At 55.7% G+C, this 23174-nt stretch overlaps 1 protein-coding gene across 1 annotated transcript; it reads left to right on the forward strand.

Moving 5' to 3' along the window:
* The first annotated feature begins 5550 nt into the window (after positions 1 to 5550).
* On the forward strand, positions 5551 to 6791 carry LOC123133773 (BTB/POZ and MATH domain-containing protein 1-like). Its single transcript, XM_044553179.1, has one exon. The coding sequence runs from the start codon at positions 5635 to 5637 to the stop codon at positions 6697 to 6699; it is 1065 nt and encodes a 354-aa protein (XP_044409114.1). The 5' UTR covers positions 5551 to 5634; the 3' UTR covers positions 6700 to 6791.
* Positions 6792 to 23174: the final 16383 nt, after the last annotated feature.

A 23174-nucleotide genomic window follows, 5' to 3' on the forward strand; every position in this document is an offset into this window, starting at 1 on the left:
ACTTGACTAGCTCGTTGATCAAACATGGTTAAGTTTCCCAACCATAGACATGAGTTGTCATTTGATAAACGGGATCACATCATTAGGAGAATGATGTGATTGACTTGACCCATTCCGTTAGCTTAGCATTTGATCGTTTTAGTTTACTGTTATTGCTTTCTTCATGACTTATACATGTTCCTATGACTATGAGATTATGCAACTCCCAATTACCAGCGAAACACTTTGTGTGCTACCAAAGGTCACAACGTAACTGGGTGATTATAAAGGTGCTCTACAGGTGTCTTCGATGGTACTTGTTGAGTTGGCATAGATCGAGATTATGATTTGTCACTCCGATTGTCGGAGAGGTATCTCTGGGCCCTCTCGGTAATGCACATCACTATAAGCCTTGCAAGCAATGCAACAATGAGTTAGTTGCGGGATGATGCATTAGGGAACGAGTAAAGAGACTTGCCGGTAACGAGATTGAGCTAGGTATTGAGATACCTACGATCGAATCTCGGGCAAGTAACATACCGATGACAAAGGGAACAACCTATGTTGTTATGCGGTTTGATGGATAAAGATCTTCGTATAATATGTAGGGACCAATATGAGCATCCAGGTTCCGCTATTGGTTATTGACCGGAGACGTGTCTCGGTCATGTCTACATAGTTCTTGAACCCGTAGGGTCCGCACGCTTAACGTTCGGTGACGATCGGTATTATGAGTTTATGTGTTTTGATGTACCAAAGATAGTTCGGAGTCCCTAATGTGATCACGGACATGACGAGGAGTCTCGAAATGGTCGAGACATAAAAATTGATATATTGGACGACTATATTCGGACACCGGATGAGTTCCGGGGGTCACCGGATATTTATCGTAGTGCCGGGGGGTTATCGGAAACCCCGGGGGATATAATGGGCCTACATGGGCCTTGTGGGAGAGAGAGGAGAGGGACTAGGGCTGCCCCCCCCCTTGGGAGTCCGAATTGGACAAGGAGGGGGGCGGCGGCCCCTCTTTCCTCCCTCTCTCCCTCTCCTTCCTTCCCCCTTCCTCCTTCCTAGTGGGACTAGGAAAGGGGGAGTCCTACTCCCACTAGGAGGAGGACTCCTACCCCTCCTTGGCCGCCACCAAGGGCCGGCCGGCCTCCCCTTGCTCCTTTATATACGGGGGTAGGGGGCACCCTAGAACACACAAGTTGATTGTTCCAAGCCGTGTGCGGTGCCCCCCTCCACCACAATCCACCTCGGTCATATCGTAGTGGTGCTTAGGCGAAGCCCTATGTCGGTAGCAACATCATCACCATCATCACGTCGTCGTGCTGACGGAACTCTCCCGTGAAGCTCTGCTGGATCGGAGTTCATGGGACGTCATCGAGCTGAACGTGTGCTAAAGTCGGAGGTGCCGTGCGTTCGGTACTTGGATCGGTCGGATCGTGAAGACATTCAACTACATCAACCGCGTTGTTCTATCGCTTCCGCTTTCGGTCTACAAGGGTACGTGGACACACTCTCCCCTCTCGTTGCTATGCATCTCCATGATCTTGCGTGTGTGTAGGAAAATTTTGAAATTACTACATTCCCCTACACATAGAGCTTATTACACCCAATCATCACGTGGTGTCTCGGCATGACGAACTGTCGCAACAGTGCATACTGAGGGAGAACACTTGTACCTTGAAATTTAGTGAGAGAACATCTTATAATGCTACCGCCGTACTAAGCAAAATAAGATGCATAAAAGATAAACATCACATGCAATCAAAATAAGTGATATGATAATGCCATCATCATCTTGTGTCTTTGATCTCCATCTCCAAAACACTGTCATGATCACCATCGTCACCGGCTTGACACCTTGATCTCCATCGAAGCATCGTTGTCGTCTCGCCAACTATTGCTTCTACGACTATCGCTACCGCTTAGTGATAAAGTAAAGCAATTACATGGCGATTGCAATTCATACAATAAAGGACAACCATATGGCTCCTGCCAGTTGCCGATAACTGTTACAAAACATGATCATCTCATACAACAAATTATATATCATCACGTCTTGATCATATCACATCACAGCAAGCCCTGCAAAAATAAGTTAGACGTTCTCTACTTTGTTGTTGCAAGTTTTACGTGGCTGCTACGGGCTTCTAGCAAGAACCGTTCTTACCTACGCATCAAAACCACAACGATTTTTCATCAAGTGTGGTGTTTTAACCTTCAACAAGAACCGGGCGTAGTCACACTCGATTCAACTAGAGAAACAGACACCCACTAGCCACCTGTGTGCGAAGCACGGCGGTAGCTAGAACCAGTCTCATGAACGCGGTCATGTAATGTCGGTCACGGCCGCTTCATCCAACAATACCGCCGAATCAAAGTATGACATGCTGGTAAGCAGTATGACTATTATCATCCACAACTCTTTGTGTTCCACTCGTGCATATAACATCTACGCATAGACCTGGCTCGGATGCCACTGTTAGGTAACGTGGTATTTCAAAAAATTTGCCTACAATCATGCAAGATCTATCTAGGAGAAGCATAGAAACGAGCGGGGAGAGTGTGCCCACGTACCCTCGCAGACCGAAGGCGGAAGCGTTTAGTAACGCGGTTGATGTAGTCGAACGTCTTCGCGATCCAACCGATCAAGTACCGAACGCACGGCACCTCCGCGATCTACACACGTTCAGCTTGGTGACGTCCCTCGAACTCTTGATCCAACTGACACCAAGGGAGAATTCCGTCAGCATGACGGTGTGGTGACGGTGATGATGAAGTTACCGGCGCAGGGCTTCGCGTAAGCATTACGACGATATGACCGAGGTGTAAAACTGTGGAAGAGGGCACCGCACACGGCTAAAGATCAACTTGTGTCTTTGGGGTGCCCCCTGCCCCCGTATATAAAGAAGGGGTGGAGGAGGCCGGCCAACAAGAGGCGCGCCAGGGAGAGAGGAGTGCTACTAGGACTCCTCTCCTAGTAGGATTCGGCCCCACCCTTTTTTCCTTCTACCGGAGGAGGAAAAGGGGAAGGAAAGGGAGTAGGAGAAGGAAGGGGGTGGCGCCCCCTTCCAAGGTCCAATTCGGCCTCCTCCCTTGTGGGGGCGCACCAGCCCCTTGTGGGCTGGTTAGCCTCCCTCCTATGGCCCATAAGGCCCATATCTTTCCCCCCCCCCCCCGGGGGGGGGGGGGGGGGTCTGGTAACCTCGTGGTACTCCGGAAAAATGTCCGAATCACTCGGAACCATTCCGATGTCTGAATGCAACCTTCCAATATATCAATCTTTACCTCTCGACCATTTCGAAACTCCTCGTCATGTCCGTGATCTCATTTGGGATTTAGAACAAACTTCGGTCATCAAATCACATAACTCATAATACAAATCGTCATCGAACGTTAAGCGTGCGGACCCTACGGGTTCGAGAACTATGTAGACATGACCGAGACACATCTCCAGTCAGTAACCAATAGCGGAACCTGGATACTCATATTGGCTCCTACATATTCTACGAAGATCTTTATCGGTCAAACCGCATAACAACAAACGTTATTCCCTTTGTCATCGGTATGTTACTTGCCCGAGATTCGATCGTCGGTATCACCATACCTAGTTCAATCTCGTTACAGCCAAGTCTCTTTACTCATTCTGTAATGCATCATCCTGTGACTAACTCATTAGTCACATTGCTTGCAAGGCTTATAGTGATGTGCATTACCGAGAGGGCCCAGAGATACCTCTCTGATACTCGGAGTGACAAATCCTAATCTCGATCTATGCCAACCCAACAAACTCCTTCGGAGACACCTGTAGAGCATCTTTATAATCACCCAGTTACATTGTGACGTTTGATAGCACACAAGGTGTTCCTCCGGTATTCGGGAGTTGCATAATCTCATAACCAGGGGAACATGTATAAGTCATGAAGAAAGCAATAGCAATAAAACTTAACGATCATAATGCTAAGCTAATGGATGGGTCTTGTCCATCACATCATTCTTTAATGATGTGATCTGATTCATCAAATGACAACACATTTCTATGGTCAGGAAACTTAACCATTTTTAATTAATGAGCTAGTCTAGTAGAGGCATACAAGGGACACTCTGTTTTGTCTATGTATTCACACATGTACTAAGTTTCCGGTTAATACAATTCTAGTATGAATAATAAACATTTATCATGATATAAGGAAATATAAATAACAACTTTATTATTCCCTCTAAGGCATATTTCCTTCAGTTTTCTACTTATCCGCCGGCCGGAAATGAACCACTACAACAATGGACGATACGGCAGGACGGAAATTCAGACAGCGGCCGTGCGCACAAAGCAAAATGCCTTCTAGGGATGTGGATGATCTGGAAACAGAGGAATGACGTGATCTTTAATGGGGAGAGGCCGTCGATACCACGAACCATACAACTCATACAGGAGGAAGGTAGACTATGGGCGAAGGCGGGCTTGTTCAAAGGAAACAATGTAGGGTTCGAAGTAGAGCAGGAAACGGTGGGTACTAGCGAGTAGGTCGGTTGTGGTGTGAGGTAGAGCCGGACGAAGTCCGCTTGTAAATAAGTGTGTAATGTGGATTTGGGGTTCACTCCCCTCCCTTCTTTAATGAATGATATGCACACTCGTGCATATTCGAGAAAACTTATCCGCCGGCCGACGCGTAGCGTGGCTCATAACCCCCACCTTTTCAAAGTTTTGGCCACACAGGAGTTGGGTGGGCCCACCTACAACTACCACATGCATATTTTAACCACACTGATCCGCGTCGAAGTGCATCCAGCCGTCTGTTCAAAGCATCAGCGAACAGCTAGTGTTTTGTTGTGGTCAAAACTATTTCATGTGTGTTTCAGCAAAATTTGATAAAGAAAGGTGAAAATATAACGAGGAGCTGTGCTTGTGCTCGAGGAAACTTCCGTGGCAAACTTGATTCGCAACGCTCTGCTGCTCACGTTATTTTCTGTTGAAACGTTGCATCTGAAACTGATGCGGGTAATGGCCACCATCAACCAAACATCTGAAACTGTTTGTATTTTTACAAGCTCAGATCATCAGATGTAAAGCCTTTGCAGCAGTGATTGGCAAGTTTGATACGCACGTACTACTAAACCCTTGATTTCATTGGGAAGATGTAATGCAATGCATGCGCCTGATTATGAAATTCTCCTACTTTTGTGATGATTTTTTTCAGTTAGTTTATACTCCCTCCGTCCCAAAATTCTTGTTTTAGTATTAGATACATCCGTATCTAGACGAATCTAAGACAAGAATTTTGAGACGGAGGGAGTATATAAGTTCAACACATCATAACTTAGCAACGACAAACTAAGCCTGCGATCATCATCGGGTGAGTTGTTCAATCAAAGTGTGAGTTCAATCACGTGCTTTGTGGGATCTTTATCATATCTCATACGCGTTAAGTTTGATCGTGACACGAGCTGATGCCTTCCCCCTCACGGACGTACGTGATGTGCTAGGAGTCTGCTACAGCTAGTCAATACGGACACATATAAACTGTATCCTACTAGAAAAAAAAGCACATATATCCTACGGAAAGGCTTACGAGTTAGGAAACCGCGCGCCGTCCACGATCGATTTCTTTTCTCACAGCTAGCTGCTCGATTAGGCGATCGCGAGAGGCCATGCCGGTAACCAAGACCTCGTCGACGGTGGTCGTCCACGCCGGCGAGCACCTGCTCAAGGTTACTGGTCACTCCCTGGTCATCGGCAGCAATACCTTCCTCACGTCAGAAACCTTCCGGGTCGGCCATCACGACTGGAATATCCACTACTACCCGAACGGCGACCGCACTATCGTCGACGATCAGTTCACCTCGGTTTATCTCTGGCTGGTAAACATAAACACCGATGAGAAGGAGGTCACGGCCCAGTGGTGTTTCTCCCTAAAGGAGGACCCCACACTGCCGGCAATAGGACCCTACACCGACAAGTTCGTGCCTGAGTCTCCCAGTTGGGGTGTCTCCAGGTTTGCGAGTAAAGCTGACTTGGCCGCGTCAGGGTGTCTTAAAGACGACTGCCTAGTGATCAAGTGCACCGTCAGAGTTATTGCCTCTAAACTCAACGACGACGAGGACGACGACTGTGAGGACGACGACGATGGCATCGTCGCTCCACCCTCGGACCTAGGCAGAGATCTTGGCTATCTTCTAGAGAATGGCCTTAAGACGGACCTGACGGTCAGGATTGGCTGGTTCAGGAGTTTTGAGGTGCACGCGTGCATGCTCGCTGCGCGGTCACCGGTCTTTCGGGCACAGTTGTGTGGCGCGATGATGGAGAGCAGAGAAAGCACTATCCGCATCAAGGACATGGACGCCAAAGTTTTTGAGGTCCTGCTTCATTACATATACAATGATTGCCTCCCTGAGTTTATGGAGGAGACCACAGAAGTGGCTATAAACATGACGCAACATTTGTTAGTTGCGGCTGATCGGTACGCCATTGGCAGGCTGAAGCTTATATGTGAGGGCAAGGTGAGCAAGGCGCTAGATGTCAATACCGTGGGTTTCACTTTGGATCTCGCGGAGCAATATCACTGCCAACTGCTCAAGGATTACTGTCTCAAGTACATGGTAAAAGACAGTGAAAGGTTACGAGCCATTGTAAAGACCAGCGGGTTCGAGCAACTGAAGCAAAACCACCCACTTATTGCATGTGAAATTCTCCATAAAGTAATTGACAAGCTGTAATTGCATTGCCGCCGAGAAAAGGGATGCAACTTTGCTACGTAAAGTCTATTTTCTGTAAACTGATTATTTCGTAATGCATGGTGTACTGTGTACTACCTAATCATTCATTTTCTTTGATGCATCACTCTTTCAGCTTAACACAAGCACGCTAGTGTTATTTCAAATTTAAAGACAGTTTTTATGAACCCCTCTGCATAGTACGTCTTGGTTACTGCGAATTTAACGGGGGTTACCCAAACGCATGGGCCAGGAAGTGCGTAGCAGTAGCTAGTGGTTGTTGTTTTCCACAATGCCCACGCACTTAAAAGCTGAAAGGCATGGAGAACTGAAGAATATACCTACTCTACCTTTGAGCATACAAAATAAATTCCGTCTACTGTTAACTTCCAGGAGGTGCAATCATCGGCATAGCTCGGTGTTAAAGTATGATTTTGTATAGCTAACCACGTGTATTTTGTTTGTATATGGTTGTACATATATACATATAGGATTCTTTCTTGGTCTCCAAGACATGTAATCTTGCTATAAATATATGAGCCGATCGCCCCTTGAGAGGTGTCTTCCCTCAAACTGATTCTCGTTTATATGGTATCAGACTTTCTTTCCTAAAACCCTAGCTTCCGCTGCCCCACTCCCAACCGCGGCCGCCCCAAACCCTAAGGCGCCGCCGCGGTCTCCCTTCCTTCCCCGATCGTCGCCATGTCCACCCCCGCGTCGTCGTCGTGCATGCTCGGGGCTCAAACCTCCGGGGCCCTAATCAACACCACCTCCGCCGCCACCGCCGCTGCCACCGCACCCGCCCTCACGTCGCCGGCCTCTCAGGCCGTCCACGTTGCCAGCGTCAAGACGCACGTCCCCGTCGTCCTCGATCTGCAGCAATCCAACTACGCCAAATGGTGCATGCTCATCACCGTCCTCCTCGGCAAGTACGAGCTCATGGATCACATCTCCGCCGTCACGTCGCCGGACGCACGCACGGCCGAGTGGCAGCGCCAGGACTACGTCGTCCGTTCGTGGCTGTATGGCTCCATCAGCGATGACATCCTGGACACCATCATGGCCCAAGATCAGACCGCGTACGACGCTACGCGCTGATCCGGAACCTCTTCCTCGACAACCAACTCACCCGGGCCGTCTACCTCGAGGCGCAGTTTCGGGCCATCGTCCAGGGCGACCTCACCATCACCGCCTATTGCCACCGCCTGAAGGCCCTCTCCGACGCGCTGGCGGACGTGGGGCAGCCCGTGCAGCACCAGACTTTGGTCCTCACATGCCTTCGGGGCCTCAATCCGCGCTTCTCCGACATAACCACCCTCGTCACGATGCAGGTTCCACCTCCGACGTTCCTGCAGACGCGCTCCATCCTTCTTCTGCGCGAGAACCAGCTCGCCAACGCCGTTCCCGGGGGTTTCGGGCCGTCTCAGGTCGCTCTCTACGGCAACACCGCTGGGTCCTCAACCGGCGGCAACCGAGGCGGCCACGGCAACTCAGGCGGCCACAACGGCAACGGTGGCCGCTGGTCGAAGAAGAAGAAGAACGCCAACGGGGGTGCGGCCAACTCCAACATCGCTCACCCCCCCCCCCCCCCCCGCCGGCACCCAGCCCGTGGATCTGCTTCAATCCGTACACCGGCCAGACCCAGCAGATGCAGGCCGCCTGGCGCCCCTACGCCGCCCCGGCTCCTCCTTCCAGGGGCGTTGGCCTCCTTGGGCCGGCCCCGTGGTCCGCTGCACCAGCGCCGCCGCCCCGTTAGTCAACCTGGGTTCCCCCAGGACAGGTCGCTTACATGACCCAACTGGCACCGCTGCACGGTCAGGCCTGGGGTACCAACCCGCCTCCACCTGCGGCGCCATACAACTCCGGCCCGGCATGGGACTGCTCCGCCCTCGTCGCCGCCATGAACGCCACTACCGGATCACCAGCCGCCGGCCCTTCTACACCAGGCGCCTGGGTCATGGACTCCGGCGCCACCTCGCACATGGTCTCCGACCCTGGTATACTCTCCACCTCCTCATACCCTCCCCCTCCCCTCCGTGTAACCGTTGGCAATGGCGATCCCCGTCCCATCACCGCCACCGGCCACGTTACTCTCCGCACACCTAGCCACACTTTCCACCTTAACAATGTTCTAGTTGTTCCCGATATTATCAAAAATCTTCTTTCTACCCGTCAGTTTACCATTGATAACTCGGTTTCTGTTGAATATGACCCGTGTGGTTTTTCTATTAAGGATCTTCACACTCGGCGCGAGATTATTCGCTGCAGTAGCCCCGGTCCGCTCTACGAGTTCTCCGCCAACACCAACACCACCACCTCGCCGTTTGGCATCGTCGCTTAGGGCATCCGGGTCGTGACTCTATGTCACATTTATCTTCAGAATTTGCAATGCCGTGTAATAAAAGTACTCAAGTGTGTCATGCATGCCAACTTGGCAAGCACGTGCGTCTACCGTTTACTAGATCATCCACCTTTTGTGTCGTTCTGTTCCAATTGCTTCATTGTGATTTGTGGACATCACCTGTTGCTAGTAACTCCGGCTTCAAATATTATTTGGTCATTGTTGATGATTTTTCTCATTTTATGTGGACCTACCCACTCCGCCGGAAATTCGACACATGTGATATTCTCGATAACTTTGTCGCCTATGCACGCACACAATTCAACCTTCCGGTCGTGTCCTTCCAAACAGACAACGGCACTGAGTTTGTTAACTCCACCTTTGTCGAGTTCCTTGCCCGTAACGGCATTCACCTACGTATGTCTTGCCCATACACTTCTCCTCAAAACGGCAAGGCTGAGCGTGCTATCCGCACCCTCAACGACATAACCCGCACCCTCCTCTTCCAGGCTTACATGCCTCCTTCCTACTGGGCCGAGGCTCTCACTGTCGCCACCTTCCTACTTAATCGCCGGCCTAGCCAAGCCCTGCAATTCCGCATCCCATATACCCTCCTCTACCAACAAAAACCTTCCTTCTCCGACCTTCGCGTCTTCGGGTGCTTGTGCTACCCGAACCAATCCGCCACGGCACCTCACAAACTAGCTCCACGCTCCACTGCGTGTGTGTTCCTCGGTTACCCTACCTCCCATCGCGGCTACAGATGCCTCGACTTGTCATCTCGCCGCGTCATTATCTCCCGTCACGTCGTCTTTGATGAACACATCTTTCCCTTCGCCACAGATCGCACCGATGCATCTCCGGACGATCTAGACTTTCTGCTCGACCTAGCCGCCACGCACCCGGCTCCCGCGGTCCTCGCCACCACACCGGGCCAGCCCAGCATGGCGTCGGCCTCTCTGGCCCAGCCCACCATGCATGGCCCGTCTTCCCCCACGCGCATCATTGACGCGCCCGCCTCGCCTGCGGCAACGCCACCTGTGTCTCCCGGCCAATCCCCTTCCCCACCACCATCGCCACCCCCTCCCCCTCCCCATCGCTCCCGCAGTAGCACCACTCCTTCCATCAACACTCACACCATGCTCACGCACGCCAAGCGTGGCATCGTCCAGCCGATTGACAAACTCAATCTGTCGGTCGAACACTCCATCATCTCACCCATTCCTAAAACCTATCGCTCCGCCCTTCAGGATCCTCTTTGGTGTGCTGCTATGTCCGAGGAGTACGATGCTATCATTCAGAACCGCACTTGGTCTCTGGTTCCTCGTCCGGTTGGCGCTAACATGGTTTCAAGCAAGTGGATCTTCAAGCACAAGTTTGGCGCCGATGGTGGTCTTGCTCGGTACAAGGCCAGATGGGTGGTCCACGGATTCTCTCAGCAGCCTGGTATTGACTACGACGAGACTTTTAGTCCTGTTGTCAAACCGTCTACGATCCGCGTTGTACTCAGCATTGCCGTCTCCCATGGATGGCCGGTTCACCAGCTGGATGTCAAGAACGCTTTCCTCCATGGCAATCTTGATGAGGTGGTTCATTGTGAGCAGCCGCCCGGCTTCATCGACCCCACGCGGCCTCAGCATGTCTGCCTGCTCCACAAGTCCTTATATGGGCTTAAGCAGGCGCCACGTGCGTGGTACCAGCGGTTCGCTCATCATGCTCATCCTCTTGGGTTCGTGGCTTCCCAGAGCGACGTGTCTCTGTTCGTGCTTCGGCATGGTACTGAGATGGCCTACCTACTTCTCTACGTCGATGACATCATCCTCACCGCCTCCAGCGCTGGGCATCTCCAACACATCACCGACCAGCTCCACCGCGAGTGTCGGGTGGTAGGTGCGACATATGCCAACGGATGGCTTATCATTGTGGGAGCCAGTAAGACATCGCCGGTGCCTGGAAACGGGATAAGGCGAAGACATGCACGCCGGCGGATCTTACCCAGGTTGGGGGCTCTCCGTGGAGATAATACCCCTACTCCTGCTTTGCGGGGTCTCCGCATGATCACTAGATCGATAAGAAGCTACAAGAGGCTCCTTGAGCTGTTCGGTGGGAGGAGGAAGAAGGGCAAGGCTAGCTCTCTTCTCTCCCTATGCTAGTGTCTAAAACTCTCTGATATCCCCCTTTGCATGGGTGTCCCGGGGGGCTTATATAGGCCTACCCCCAGGGGTACAATAGTAATCCGGCTGGGCGTGGGTCCAGGCCGTCAGCGTCTACGACCGTCGGCTTCTCCGCCGGCTGCCGGCCCATTGGTCGACAGGACGGCCCCACTACTTGGGGGGTCTTGTCGGGGGCTGGTTACTGTTGCCTCGCCTCTGATGACGAGGGCTTTGTCGAGGTAAGCATGGCTACAGTGCTGCCGTCTTGCGGGCTCTCACTGTAGTCTTACCTCGTCTTGTCCGCTTAATGGTGTGTGCGCCCCGAGGAGGGGAGCAAGGCAGCTATAGGAAGCCAGCCTGGCCTTAGGCCGGCTAGGGAAGGTCAGGCCGCCTTCGGATGTCTCTCTGACCGAAGGGGCCCGCTGCCTTTGGGCCGTACCGGCGGCCCGTCGTGGATGGCGTCATGATTCACATGGCAACAGTGCCTCGCCGGACAGGAGATGTCCATCCTGTGCGGCGTACTGTAGCAACGCATGTTCCGGGATTCGGGGGTGGCAGGGTCCACTATAGCCACGCCCCGTATCGTCACCGTTATGGGGGGTTGACTTTAGGGTGCGACCCATGGCCACCTGCCATGGGCTGGCTTTCTTGGAGTCGGTCCTTCATGGGCCGGCTTTCTTGGAGTCGGTCCTTCATGGGCCGGCTTTCTTGGAGTTGGCCCTGTTGTGGCGTCCCCCAAAGATTGTTTATGGCTGGGCCGCCTTCCGCCAGCCAACCTATGTGATAGCCGGCCGGAAGAAGGCGGCCCCATGTCTTGGGCGCTTCAAGGCTCGGTCGGCCCATTGTTTTTTCTGAGGGCCAAAGGGAGCCGGTTAGGCTACCCGTGGTCATTTACTCCGACAGTAATCCCCAAAGCTGGTTGGGCTTCGCGGCTGAAGGGGGAAAGAAGCTCGGCCAGCTTCCTATCCCAAAGAGCCGGCAATTAGGAGCCGGCTTCCCTTACGCGTGCCTTCTCGACGAAGCCTTCTCAAATTCCAAAGGCGGGAAACAGCTGACGCGCCAGCCAAGCGGCGGGCTGACTGCCCGCCATCCGCGCGCCACGTGGCACCCTTCGGCTGGAAGGGCCTGCCAGCCCACGCTCGTGACGGGACGCCGCTGCAGGCCAGGGCCCACCACTTCCATGCCTCGGCCCGTGCGCGGATCCTCTGTGGCCCGAACTGACCGCACGTCTTCCGGTGGCGGTTCCCACTCGCCATCAAGGCGCAATAATCGCGGGTCGTGGGGGAGTGGGCGCAGTTAATCCCCCCCCCTCCCGTGCCTCGCCTCCTCGACTTTGCCACGCGAGGCTATAAGTAGGGGCGGGGAGGGGAAGTGGCAGTCATTCGCACGCTCGCCCGCGCCCTGCCCCCTCCTTCTTCTTCCTCATTGCAGTAGCTTTTCGCTATGCTCTCGTTCCGCCATTATTTCTTCTTCCCAGCGCGCCGCAGGCTCGCTACCTCCGCGCCGAGCACTTGCCACCGCTGCGCTCACCGCCATGGCTCCGACGTCGAGCTCATGGGACGGCTCCACCGTCCGCGACGACCACATCGATTTCCTCCGCAAGACGCGGCGGCTGCCAGGCAAACATCTTGTGTGAGTCCGCCTTGCACTAGCGAGGGAGGTTTCACCGGCGTCGGAGGAAGGCGAGCGAGTGATCTTCTACTCGCACTGCCTGCGCGGTGTCGGCCTTCCCGCGAGCGGCTTCTTCCGCGCATTTCTTGACTTCTACCAACTTCAGCCGCACCACCTCACCCCCAACACGGTGGTGCTGCTGTCGGCCTTCGTCTCGTTGTGCGAAGGTTTCCTCGGCGTCCTCCCCACCATCGAGCTCTGGGGCGAGTTTTTCCAATCCAAGCTCGGCACGGTCGTCGCGGGCGTGCCGGCTCCGTGCGGCGCCTTCATCTCCATAAGGAGGTCCATCGCTGACAACTCATTCCCTCCTATCGCGCTGATCCAGTTTAGTGAAGCTCTGGCAACGTTCTTACTTTTACGTGAAGAACGCTGCCCCGAACGGTGATTATGTCAACTTGCCGGCTTACGTAGCCGGCCCGCCGGCTGCGAGGCCGGCTTCATGGTCCTACCAGGCCAGGTCGCTAACGCCGGCTGGAGCTGGTGCCGTCGCCCGACTTCGGGTACTGGTCCAGTCGGAGCGCCTGACCGGGCCCGACTTGATCGCTGCCTTCGTCGAGCGTCGGGTACTTCCGCTTCAGGGCCACCCTCATCTGATCTGTCAGATGAGCGGCCGCTTCGACCCAAGCCGGCTCAGCACCAGGGAGATGCCTCACGACAAGGTGTCGTACATGGTGAACTACATCGCCAACTGCAAGCTCACCGAGGACTGGCAATATGGCAAGGCGCCATACTCTCGCGCCAATCCACCATCCTTGGTAAACTTTCTTTCTTCCTTCGTTGCCCAATTTTCTTTTCTGGCCGACTCTTGACCAGTCGGCTTGTCTTCAATCAGAATCCTCTCCTTCATCCTTCGGCCGGGACCGCGGGGCCGGAGCGCGAGTTCGCCCCCGACCGCGAGGCGGACGACTTTGAGGACGCTGACTTGGGGGCGGCCGCCCTGGACGACGACGCCGCAGGGGGCAGTGGCAAGACAGGCGGCTCCGGCTTCACTGCCGGCTTTGACGACTGGCCCGATGATGACGAGGCTGATCCCATTCCGCGCTGCCAGCCAGCGACCGACCCCCAAGGCACCAGCCCATCCGGCGGGCCGACCGCGTGAGGCGGCGCACAGAAGCGTCGGGCGGCGCCGACTCTCATCGGCGGCCGGCCGAAGAAGCCCAAGGGATCCGCGGCAGCGACCAAGCGGGACGAGGCGGCCGCGAAGGCGGCCCGCTTCCGCAAAGTGGTGAAGCAGCCGCAGGCAGTCTCGGCGTAAGTTCTGGTCCTTACGCACTTTTCTTTCTTTCTTTAGTTGATATTCTTCTAAGTCCTTTCTCCGTTTTGTCAACCAGGGCCCCGCCCTCTCTTGAGCGGACTACCGCCGCCTCCATAATTGGCGGAGCGGGAGGATCCGGCGGCTCCCATCGCATAGACCCCCGCGCCGAGCTTCAAGCGGCGACGGAGCGGAACGCGCTGGAGGCGCGGGAGGAGCGGGAGGCGGAGGAGCGAAGGGCAGCCGCCGCCGAGTCGGCCCAGGAGACGACGGCGAAGTCGGTCGGGGCGCATTCCGACGCGGCAGCCAGGGCCCGGGCGGAGGTCGAGGCCGCAGAGAGGATGGCGGAGGCCCTGCATGGCCAGCCCCCGCAACTCGTCATCCCCCTCTGCTCCGCGCCCCCGGACGTCCCGGAGCCCCCGCTGGAGGAAATTGGTCGTGACCCGCCGGCGATGGAGAGGGAGGGGGCGACGTAGTCGTCCCGGAGGGAGAAGTGATGCCGCCTCCGTCGGCCAGGACCGGTCAAGGCGGCCAGCCCGAGGTGTCGCCTGAGCAGGCGGCTGGAGGAGGGCCGACTGCAACGGCGGATCTAGTGGTCCTGTCGCCGGCTCGCCGGTGTGCGGGGAGGGCGGCTTCAGAGCCGGATCCGCAGAGGGCGGCCGGCTCTAGCTCGTTGTCGCATGATCTAGAGTCGGCCACAGCTAGCTCGCCGGGTGGACGCCGGGCGGTGGGACGGCCACGCTGAACTTGGCGGCACAAGATGTTCGTAGCCGGCTTCAGGCTCAAGCCACTGCGCTGCAGCAGTGTACCCGAGAGTTTCTTGTGACCCGGGCGGTCGTTCGGGTGAGTTTTTTGCTCTTGACTTTTTCTGTGGCGGCGCGTCAGCGCACCCACTGGGTGTAGTCCCCGAGTTCCGAGTCGGCTGCTGAGCAGGCGGCTTGGAACTTCTTCGAAGACTTTGCCTTACTGATTTGCTCTTGCTTGCTTCTTCGTCCTGTTTGCAGGATTATCACAACCTCCACGCCGCTACCTTTAACTCCCAGGTCCGGGAGGCAAATCAAAGGGCCGTCGATCTGACGGAGAGCCGGTGTGAGTGTCTTTGTCTTTTTATCTCATGTGGGGGCGCGTCTGCACACCCACTGGGTGTAGTCCCCGAGATTTGGGCCGACTGCTGAGCAGTCGGGTCGGATCTTTCTTGCCGACTTCTTTCTTAACTTCTTCTTTCCATACTGGCAGGAGCCAACGCCGACTTGAGGCAACAGCTGGGTGTGGCCCAGACCGCCCTTCGCACCAAGGAGGGCGAGCTCAGTGCCTTGGCTCAGGAGCGTGACCGCCTGGCCAAGAAACTGGCCGACCAGGAGGAAAGCCACAAGGCGGCCCTGAAGGCGGCGCAGGACAGTGAGGCCACCCTCAAAGCCGAATACGAGACCGAGGCGGCGAGCTGGGCCGAGGCAAGGCAAGCTCTGAGCGAAGGCTACGGCTGAGTCGATGATTTGGTTGACGGTAGGCCACCTTCTTCTTCACTCTTTGCTTGTCCTTGTAAGCCAGTTTATCTCCTGACTTGCTCTGTTTCTTTCTTCTTTGTGAAGAGTACTTTCCTGGCTATTCCATCGCTGCCAACCAAGCCATCGAAGCTCATCGTGAGGCCCGGTGGCAGGCTGGGGTTGAGATCGCGCCGGATGCCAACCGGTCGCTTGAGGAGCAGCTTCTGGCGATCCAAGCCCGCCTTCAGCCGGCCTACCACATGCTCCGCCGGCTTTAGCATGCCAGAGCATAGGTGCTGGCCGCCCTCTGGCCTGGCGAAGTAATTCCTCGCACCCCCAGTCATACTGCCGACTGGCTGGAGGTAGCCGTCGGCCGCCTCAACGCCTGGAAGGCTTCAGCAGCTCGATCCAGCGCTCGTCGGGCGCTAGAGTTCGTCCGGGCTTGGTACCCTAGGCTGAACTTGGACCAACTGCGCACCTGGCGGAAGGAGGCTGACGAGGAGCTAGAGGCGGTGCGGCCGGCTATCATCCAGCATGCCTCGGCAATCGCCGACTTCACCGACACCAGCGCCTTTGCTCCTGAGGTGAACGAGGACGGCGTCACGCAGCCGGAGGAATGGTTCAGGCTGAAACCGGCCGACGGTGAAAACTCGGCGGAGGAGATTGACTCCAGCGACGAGGGCGAAGAGGAGGAGGAGGAAGACGGCGAAGACGCTGTGCCGGATGTTGGAGCAGCCAGCCAGCCTTAGCTTGACCGTGCCTCCAGCAACAAGGCGCGAGCGAATGCTCCGCCTGCCGCCGGCGACGACCAGGCCGAGACTCGCCAGCCGGCCACTCCTCCAGCTGACACCGCCGTCTCAACCAATCTTCCTGACGCTCCGAGCGCTCCCTTGGCTTGTTTCACTGTTTTTATTTTCCTGCTTGACACTCTTCGAACAAAATTGTTATCTTTGCGCAATTCCACCTACTGGGGGTGTATTCAAACTTCATTGAATGTCGGCCTCTCGAAGGCCTTTTGTGTAAATATTATTATGCATGTGCTTGGCTTCCATTCCTACTTGCTTTTTATCTGTCGGCTTTTTTTTCCTTTGCCGCCTTCCCTTGGTTGCCGCCTTCCCAGTCGGACAGCTGCTCTGCAGTCTGTGGCTGGGTAAGGAGTTCAGCCGTTTGGGAAGGCAAGTACTCAAGCTTTCTTAGATTGTAGCAGAGTAGGAAAGGAAGCCGGCCAGCCGACTGCTTCGACAGCCGGTTGGCGAGGGGGGAGCCGGCTTGTGTTATGTAAGTTCGTTAGTCCTTAGCCGTTTTTCATGTGGGCATCTTTTCCGCCTTCAACTCTCGCTAGTCGGGCAGCCGATTCTTCGAGTTGTGCCTTTCGCAAGAGAGGGCTTGGGTGTCGGCACATTACTTGTCTAACTACAGGTAGAACTTGGACATAACTCAAGGCGGCAAGTCCCCGGGCCGACTAGTCAAACCCGGTGCCGGACGGAGAAAATAAATGTAGTGGGGTAACCATGGGTATGATACCCGACATACATAGATAAAATAGGATAGTCCCCGAGAACTCCTCGGGGGGCCCGTTGTCTGATACTCAATACAAAGGGTAGCGTGATACATACTGCATTTCAACTGTAAAATCTTCGAAGAAGATTAGCATTTCATGGGCGCTCCGACTCCTTGCCGGAGTCGTCTCTCTTGCGTGCCTTCGGCTTCTGCGCGTCGATTAAGTAATAGGAGTCGTTTCCCAGAGCCCGGCTGATGACGAAGGGGCCTTCCCAAGGGGCTGAGAGCTTGTGTTGGCCGGCTGTTCGCTGTATCAGCCGGAGCATAAGGTCTCCCTCTTGGAAGGATCTTGGCTTCACCCTCCGACTGTGGTAATGGCGCAGACCTTGCTGGTAGATGGCGGACCGGCTGAGGGCTAACAGCTGGCTTTCTTCCAGCAAGTCGACACCGTCTTCTCTTGCTTCTTTAGCGTCCGCCTCCGTGTACATGGTGACCCGAGGTGAGTCGAATTCGATGTCAGTTGGAATGACAGCCTCGGCACCATATACAAGGAAGAAAGGGGTGAAGCCGGTTGACTTGTTTCGGGTAGTGCGCAGACTCCAGAGGACGGCCGGTAGCTTGTCGAGCCAGTAGCCGGCCGAACGCTCCAGTGGCACGACCAGTCGGTGCTTGATACCGGAGAGGATGAGGCCGTTTGCTCGCTCGACTTGGCCGTTTGACTGCGGGTGGGCAACGGACGCTAAGTCTAGTTGGATGCACTGTGTCGCGCAGAAGCGTGCCAATGCTCCCTTGGCAAAATTCATGCCGTTGTCGGTGATGATGCTGTGTGGTACGCCATACCGAGTTGTAATGTCTGCAATGAATGTTACGGCAGTCGGCCCATTCAGTTTTTTGATCGGCTTTGCTTCAATCCACTTGGTAAATTTGTCCACGGCGACAAGCAGATGTGTCATGCCGCCGCGCGCCGTCTTGTACGGGCCGACCATGTCTAGCCCCCAGACGGCAAAGGGCCAAGTGATGGGGATGGTCTTGAGTGCAAAAGCCGGGAGGTGTTTCTTAGAGCCGAAGACTTGGCACCCTTTGCAGTGTTTGACTAGTTCCTTGGCATCCTCCAAAGCAGTCGGCCAGAAGAATCCATGGCGGAAGGCCTTGGCGACAAGCGCCCTGGAGGCGGCATGGTGGCCGCATTCGCCTTGGTGGATGTCTTCGAGGATTGCTATGCCTTTCTCTGGCTCGACGCAGCGCTGGAAGACTCTGGTAGCACTGCGCCTGACTAGCTCTTGGTTCATCATTGTGTAAGCTCCGGCTCGGCGTTGGACTTGTCTTGCCGAGATCTCGTCAGTCGGTAGCTCTCCATTTACCAGAAAACGAAGGATGGGTTGAGCCCATGATGGGGCTGTGACTTCTTCGATTGCCAAAACGGCAACTGCAACCAGGGTGGGCGAGCTGGGTTGTGAAGAGTTGGAGTCGGCCTCCGCCTGCTGTGCTGCCGCAGTCCCCAGGCCGGGTTCGACTATGGCAGTCCCCGAGCCAGCTGCCGAAGTCCCCGGGCCGCCTGCCTGGTCCCCGAAGTCGGATCCGACTGCGTCGGGGTCAGGTGGCACAAAGATGGAACTTGATTCTAGAGACGGCTTGAGAGATGGCTTGAGGAGGCGTTGGAGGGTGACACCGGTTGATATAGCTTGTCGGGTGGAGCCTATTCGTGCCAGGGCATCTGCTTGCTCATTGTCGGCCCGTGGCATGTGAAGGAACTCGCACACCTCAAAATATCCACTGAGCTGCTGGACGAGGAAACGGTAGCTTACCATGTTTGTGTCCTTGGCATCCCAGTCGCCGGATGATTGTTGAACCACTAAGTCTGAGTCGCCATAACACAGGATCCGGTGGATGCCGAGTTCCTTGGCTAGCCGGAGCCCGTGTATGAGCGCCTCATACTCGGCCACATTGTTAGAGGCGGCGAAGTGGATTTGCAGTGTGTATCTGAGTTTGTCGCCCTTGGGAAAGGTGAGGACGATGCCGGCTCCCAAGCCGGTGCGCATCTTGGATCCGTCAAAATGCATCCGCCAATGAGTGGAGTCGGGGCCGATGGCAGGTACTGGGTCTCAGCCCAGTCGACGAGGAAGTCGTCCAATGCTTGGGACTTGATGGCGGTGCGGGGCTGATAGTAGATTGTGTAAGGAGCCAGCGCGATGGCCCATTTCGCCACTCGGCCGGATGCATCCCGGCTACCTATGATCTCGGCAAGCGGGGCAGTGCATATGACCGTGATGGGATGTTCTTGAAAGTAGGGCTTGAGTTTCTTGGAGGCAAAGTACACACCATAGCACATTTTCTGATAGTGCGGGTAGTTCTGTTTTGAGGCGGACAACACTTTGCTCAAATAATATACCGGCCTCTGGACTAGCTGAGCTCGGCCTTCTTCTGGATGCTGGACTACGATGACCGTGCTGGCGTCCCGGCTGGTGGCGGCGATGTGGAGGAGCATGCGCTCCTTCTCAGTTGGGGCCGCCAAGACAGGTGGTGTGGACAACATCTTCTTCAGCTCATGGAAAGCTTGGTCCGCCTAGTCATTCCACTCAAAGTGAGTGGACTTCTTCATGAGTCGGTAGAGGGGGAGAGCCTTTTCTCCGAGCCGGCTCATGAAGCGGTTTAAGGACGCCAGGCATCCGGTGAATTTTTGAACGTCTCGCAGCTTGGTAGGGACCTTCATTCTCTCTATGGCCTTGATCTTCACTGGGTTGCACTCGATGCCGCATTCGGAGACCAGGAAGCCTAGAAGCTGGCCGGCTGGTACCTCGAACACGCACTTCTCCAGGTTGAGCTTGATCTGAAACCGGCGCAAATTCTCAAAGGTCTCCTTGAGGTCTTCCAGCAGGGTGCCGCGCTTCTCCGTCTTCACCACGACGTCGTCTGCGTAGACGTGGGCATTTCTGCCGAGTTGCTTGAGGAGGCATTTCTGCATGCAACGCTGAAAGGTGGAACCGGCATTTCTCAAGCCGAATGTCATGGTCAGGTAACAGAAAGCTCCGAATGGGGTGATGAAGGCGGTCTTCAAGCGATCAGCCGGGTTCAACTTTATCTGGTGGTAGCCTGAATAAGCATCCAAGAAACTCAACAGCTCGCATCCGGCTGTGGAGTCTATCACTTGGTCAATCCTTGGCAGGGCAAACGGATCTTTAGGGTAGGCTTTGTTGAGGCTGGTGTAGTCGATGCACATGCGCCACTGCTTGTTCTTCTTCAACACGAGGACCGGGTTGGCAAGCCATTCTGGAAAGAACACTTCCATGATGAAGCCGGCTGCCAGAAGCCGGGCTATTTCTTCTCCGACTACTCTTCTCTTCTCTTCAGACAGGCGACGCAAGGGCTGCCTGACCGGCTTTGCGTCAGATCGAATGTGTAGCTTATGCTTGGCGAAATCCTTCGGGACACTCGGCATGTCTTTGGGAGACCATGCAAACACATCCCGATTCTCACAGAGGAAATCGACGAGCTCGCCTTCCTATTTGTTGTCAAGGCCTATGCCTATGACAGCGTGCCTCTTCGGTGCTCCGGGTTTAGAGGTATCTTCTTTGTCTCCTCGGCCGGTTGGAAAGAACCTTGAGCTTCACATTCTTTGGGGTCAGGAGACAAGGCCGGCTGCTTGCCAGCCAAGGTCACAATTTGATCCAGCATCTTCTTCTCTTCGGCGATCACGAGGGACTCGGCCAGCCGACTGATGGCTGCTGCACACTCAGAAGACTTCTTATAGTCTCCAGCTATGGTGATAATGCCCTTAGAACTCGGCATCTTCATCTTGAGGTAGGCGTAGTGGGGCACAGCCATAAACTTGGCCAACGCTGGTCGTCCAAGCAATGCGTGGTACGGGCTCTCCAAATCCACTACCTCGAACCATATTGCCTCTCGGCGGAAATGATCCTTGTCCCCAAAGAGGACATCCATCTTGATCTTGTCGATTGGTGAGCAGGACAGGCCGGGTACGATGCCGTGGAACACAGTCCGGCTTGGCATGAGTTGCTTCGGCTTGATGTTGAGCTTCTCCATTGTATCTCGGTACAGTATGTTGATACTGCTCCCGCCGTCTATCAGCACGCGGGAGAATCGGGCGGCACGCCTCTCCGTCGCCAGGGTGGAATCCAAAACCAGGGCATAGGAGCCAGGAGACGGCATCACCTCTGGGTGGTCGTCCCGGCTCCAGCTAATGGGATTCTCTGACCAGTGCATGAACTCAGGGTTACTGGAGGCGACCGCGTTGACTTCTTGCTGCTGTCGGCGCCGGCTGCACCGATCTTCTGTATGGCTGGTGAACACGACGTAGGCGGCATGCTCGTCGGGGAACTCGTCTTGGACAGCTCCGACTGCAGGCCGAGCGGCCGACTGCTGCGGGGCAGGAGGCGGCTGGCCTGCAGGCGGAGGCGGCAACAGCCCCTCGCCCTTGGAGATTCGGGTGAGCCAATGACACTTCCGAGTTGTATGGTTGGACGGCTTTGCGCCGCTGTGGAACTTGCAAGGGGCGTCGAGGGTTTGCTCGTAGGAGAAAGTCGGCTGCCAAGCCGCCCTGCCGCCCTTCTGCTTCTTAGGAGCCGGCCGTCCCTCGGGCTGCTCTTCTTCGATCATGGTCACCTGCCGGCTAGTGGAAGGAGGCATAGGGGCCTTGTGCTTGTGGTTGTTTTGATACGGGCGCCGGCTTGATTCTCCAGCCGGCGTCTTGGGAGCCGGCGCCAGCACTTTTCCGAAGGCGTCTACCCGGAGCTCAGTCTTCATTGAGGAGTCGGCCGTGGCATATTTGTCCGCGATGATCAGTAGCTCATCAAGGGTTGCCGGCTCGTCGCAGAGGAGTCGGTGCTTGAGGAGAGTGCCCTCGCGGCACCCTGCGGTGAAGTACTCTATGGCCTGGACCTCATGCACCCCTTCGCAGGAGTTGCGGAGCTCGGCCCAACGCGTGAGGTAGTCGCGGGTTGATTCGTTGGGCCCTTGTATGCACAAGGAGAGCTGTCGGGGCTTGGGAGCCCGCTTGTAGGTGCTGGTGAAGTTGCGTATGAAGGCTTCGGTGAAGTCCAGCCAGTTGTTGATGCTGTAAGGCTTGAGGCTGTTGAGCCAGGTGCGCGCCGTTCCTTGGAGCATCAGGGGGACATATTTCACGGCAATGCGTCGGTTGCCATTTGCTATGCGAACTGCGTGGAGTAGTCGATCAACCAGTCTTCCGGCTTCACGGAGCTGTTGTACTTGGGCGTGTCTCTTGGGAGCGAGAACCCTTTGGGAAAGGGCTCGTCGCGGATGCGGGGGCCGAAACAAGGTGGGCCGACATCATCTTCTTCTTCCAGGGCTAGGGATCGCGCAAGGCGGTCGATCCGATGACGGGCATCATTCTCGCCGACTCCTTCGCGGCGACCAAGTTGGCCGCTGAGAGTCGGATGCTTGAAAGGCGGCGGGGTGGGATATCTTTCCCCGCGAGGCAGAGGAGGAGGCGGGTCTCCTCGCCGTTCCACTCCTCGGGGGCGGCCTTCTGCGTCGCGCTCGATGGTAATGCGAGTCCGGCTGCGGCTAGCAGCCGGCTCCTTCTCTTGTCTTGTACGGGCGCCGCCCGCAGTCGGCGTACGCGATGTCGCGCCGTGCTCTCAGTGAGGGGGGCTTCCAGCTCGGACGCCGGCTTCGTGCCGCTCTATGGACGCGTCAATCAGCTGCTGGATGCGTCTGGTCATGTAGGGGAGCTCGTCGGCCCCCAGTCCATTTAGCTCGTCAACGATCGACTGGGCGGCCCGTAGATTCTCGAGGGGCGTGGCGTAGACTGGGCGGTCCGCTCCCAGCATGCTGGCGATGGCCGCGCCGCGTTTCTTGACAACGCCGGCTCAGCTTGGCCCTTTTGGAGGCGGCGTGCCGAAGGCGGCGCGGTCGACTTCGCGCTGGTGGGCTTCCGTGAGGTGTCTCATGGTGGCTATCTTCTGGCCTTCTGCAAGGAGAGCAAGGCAGCGTGCCTCCAGCGCCTCAGCGTCAGCGTCCGCCGGGATGGGGGCAGACAGATCGTGCAATGCGGCCTGCAGGGCGTTGTGGGCGTTCTCGTCGGAGGCGACGCCGTGGCT

This window comes from Triticum aestivum, chromosome 6B (genome assembly GCF_018294505.1).
Source record: "Triticum aestivum cultivar Chinese Spring chromosome 6B, IWGSC CS RefSeq v2.1, whole genome shotgun sequence".
NCBI classification, from domain to species: domain Eukaryota; kingdom Viridiplantae; phylum Streptophyta; class Magnoliopsida; order Poales; family Poaceae; genus Triticum; species Triticum aestivum.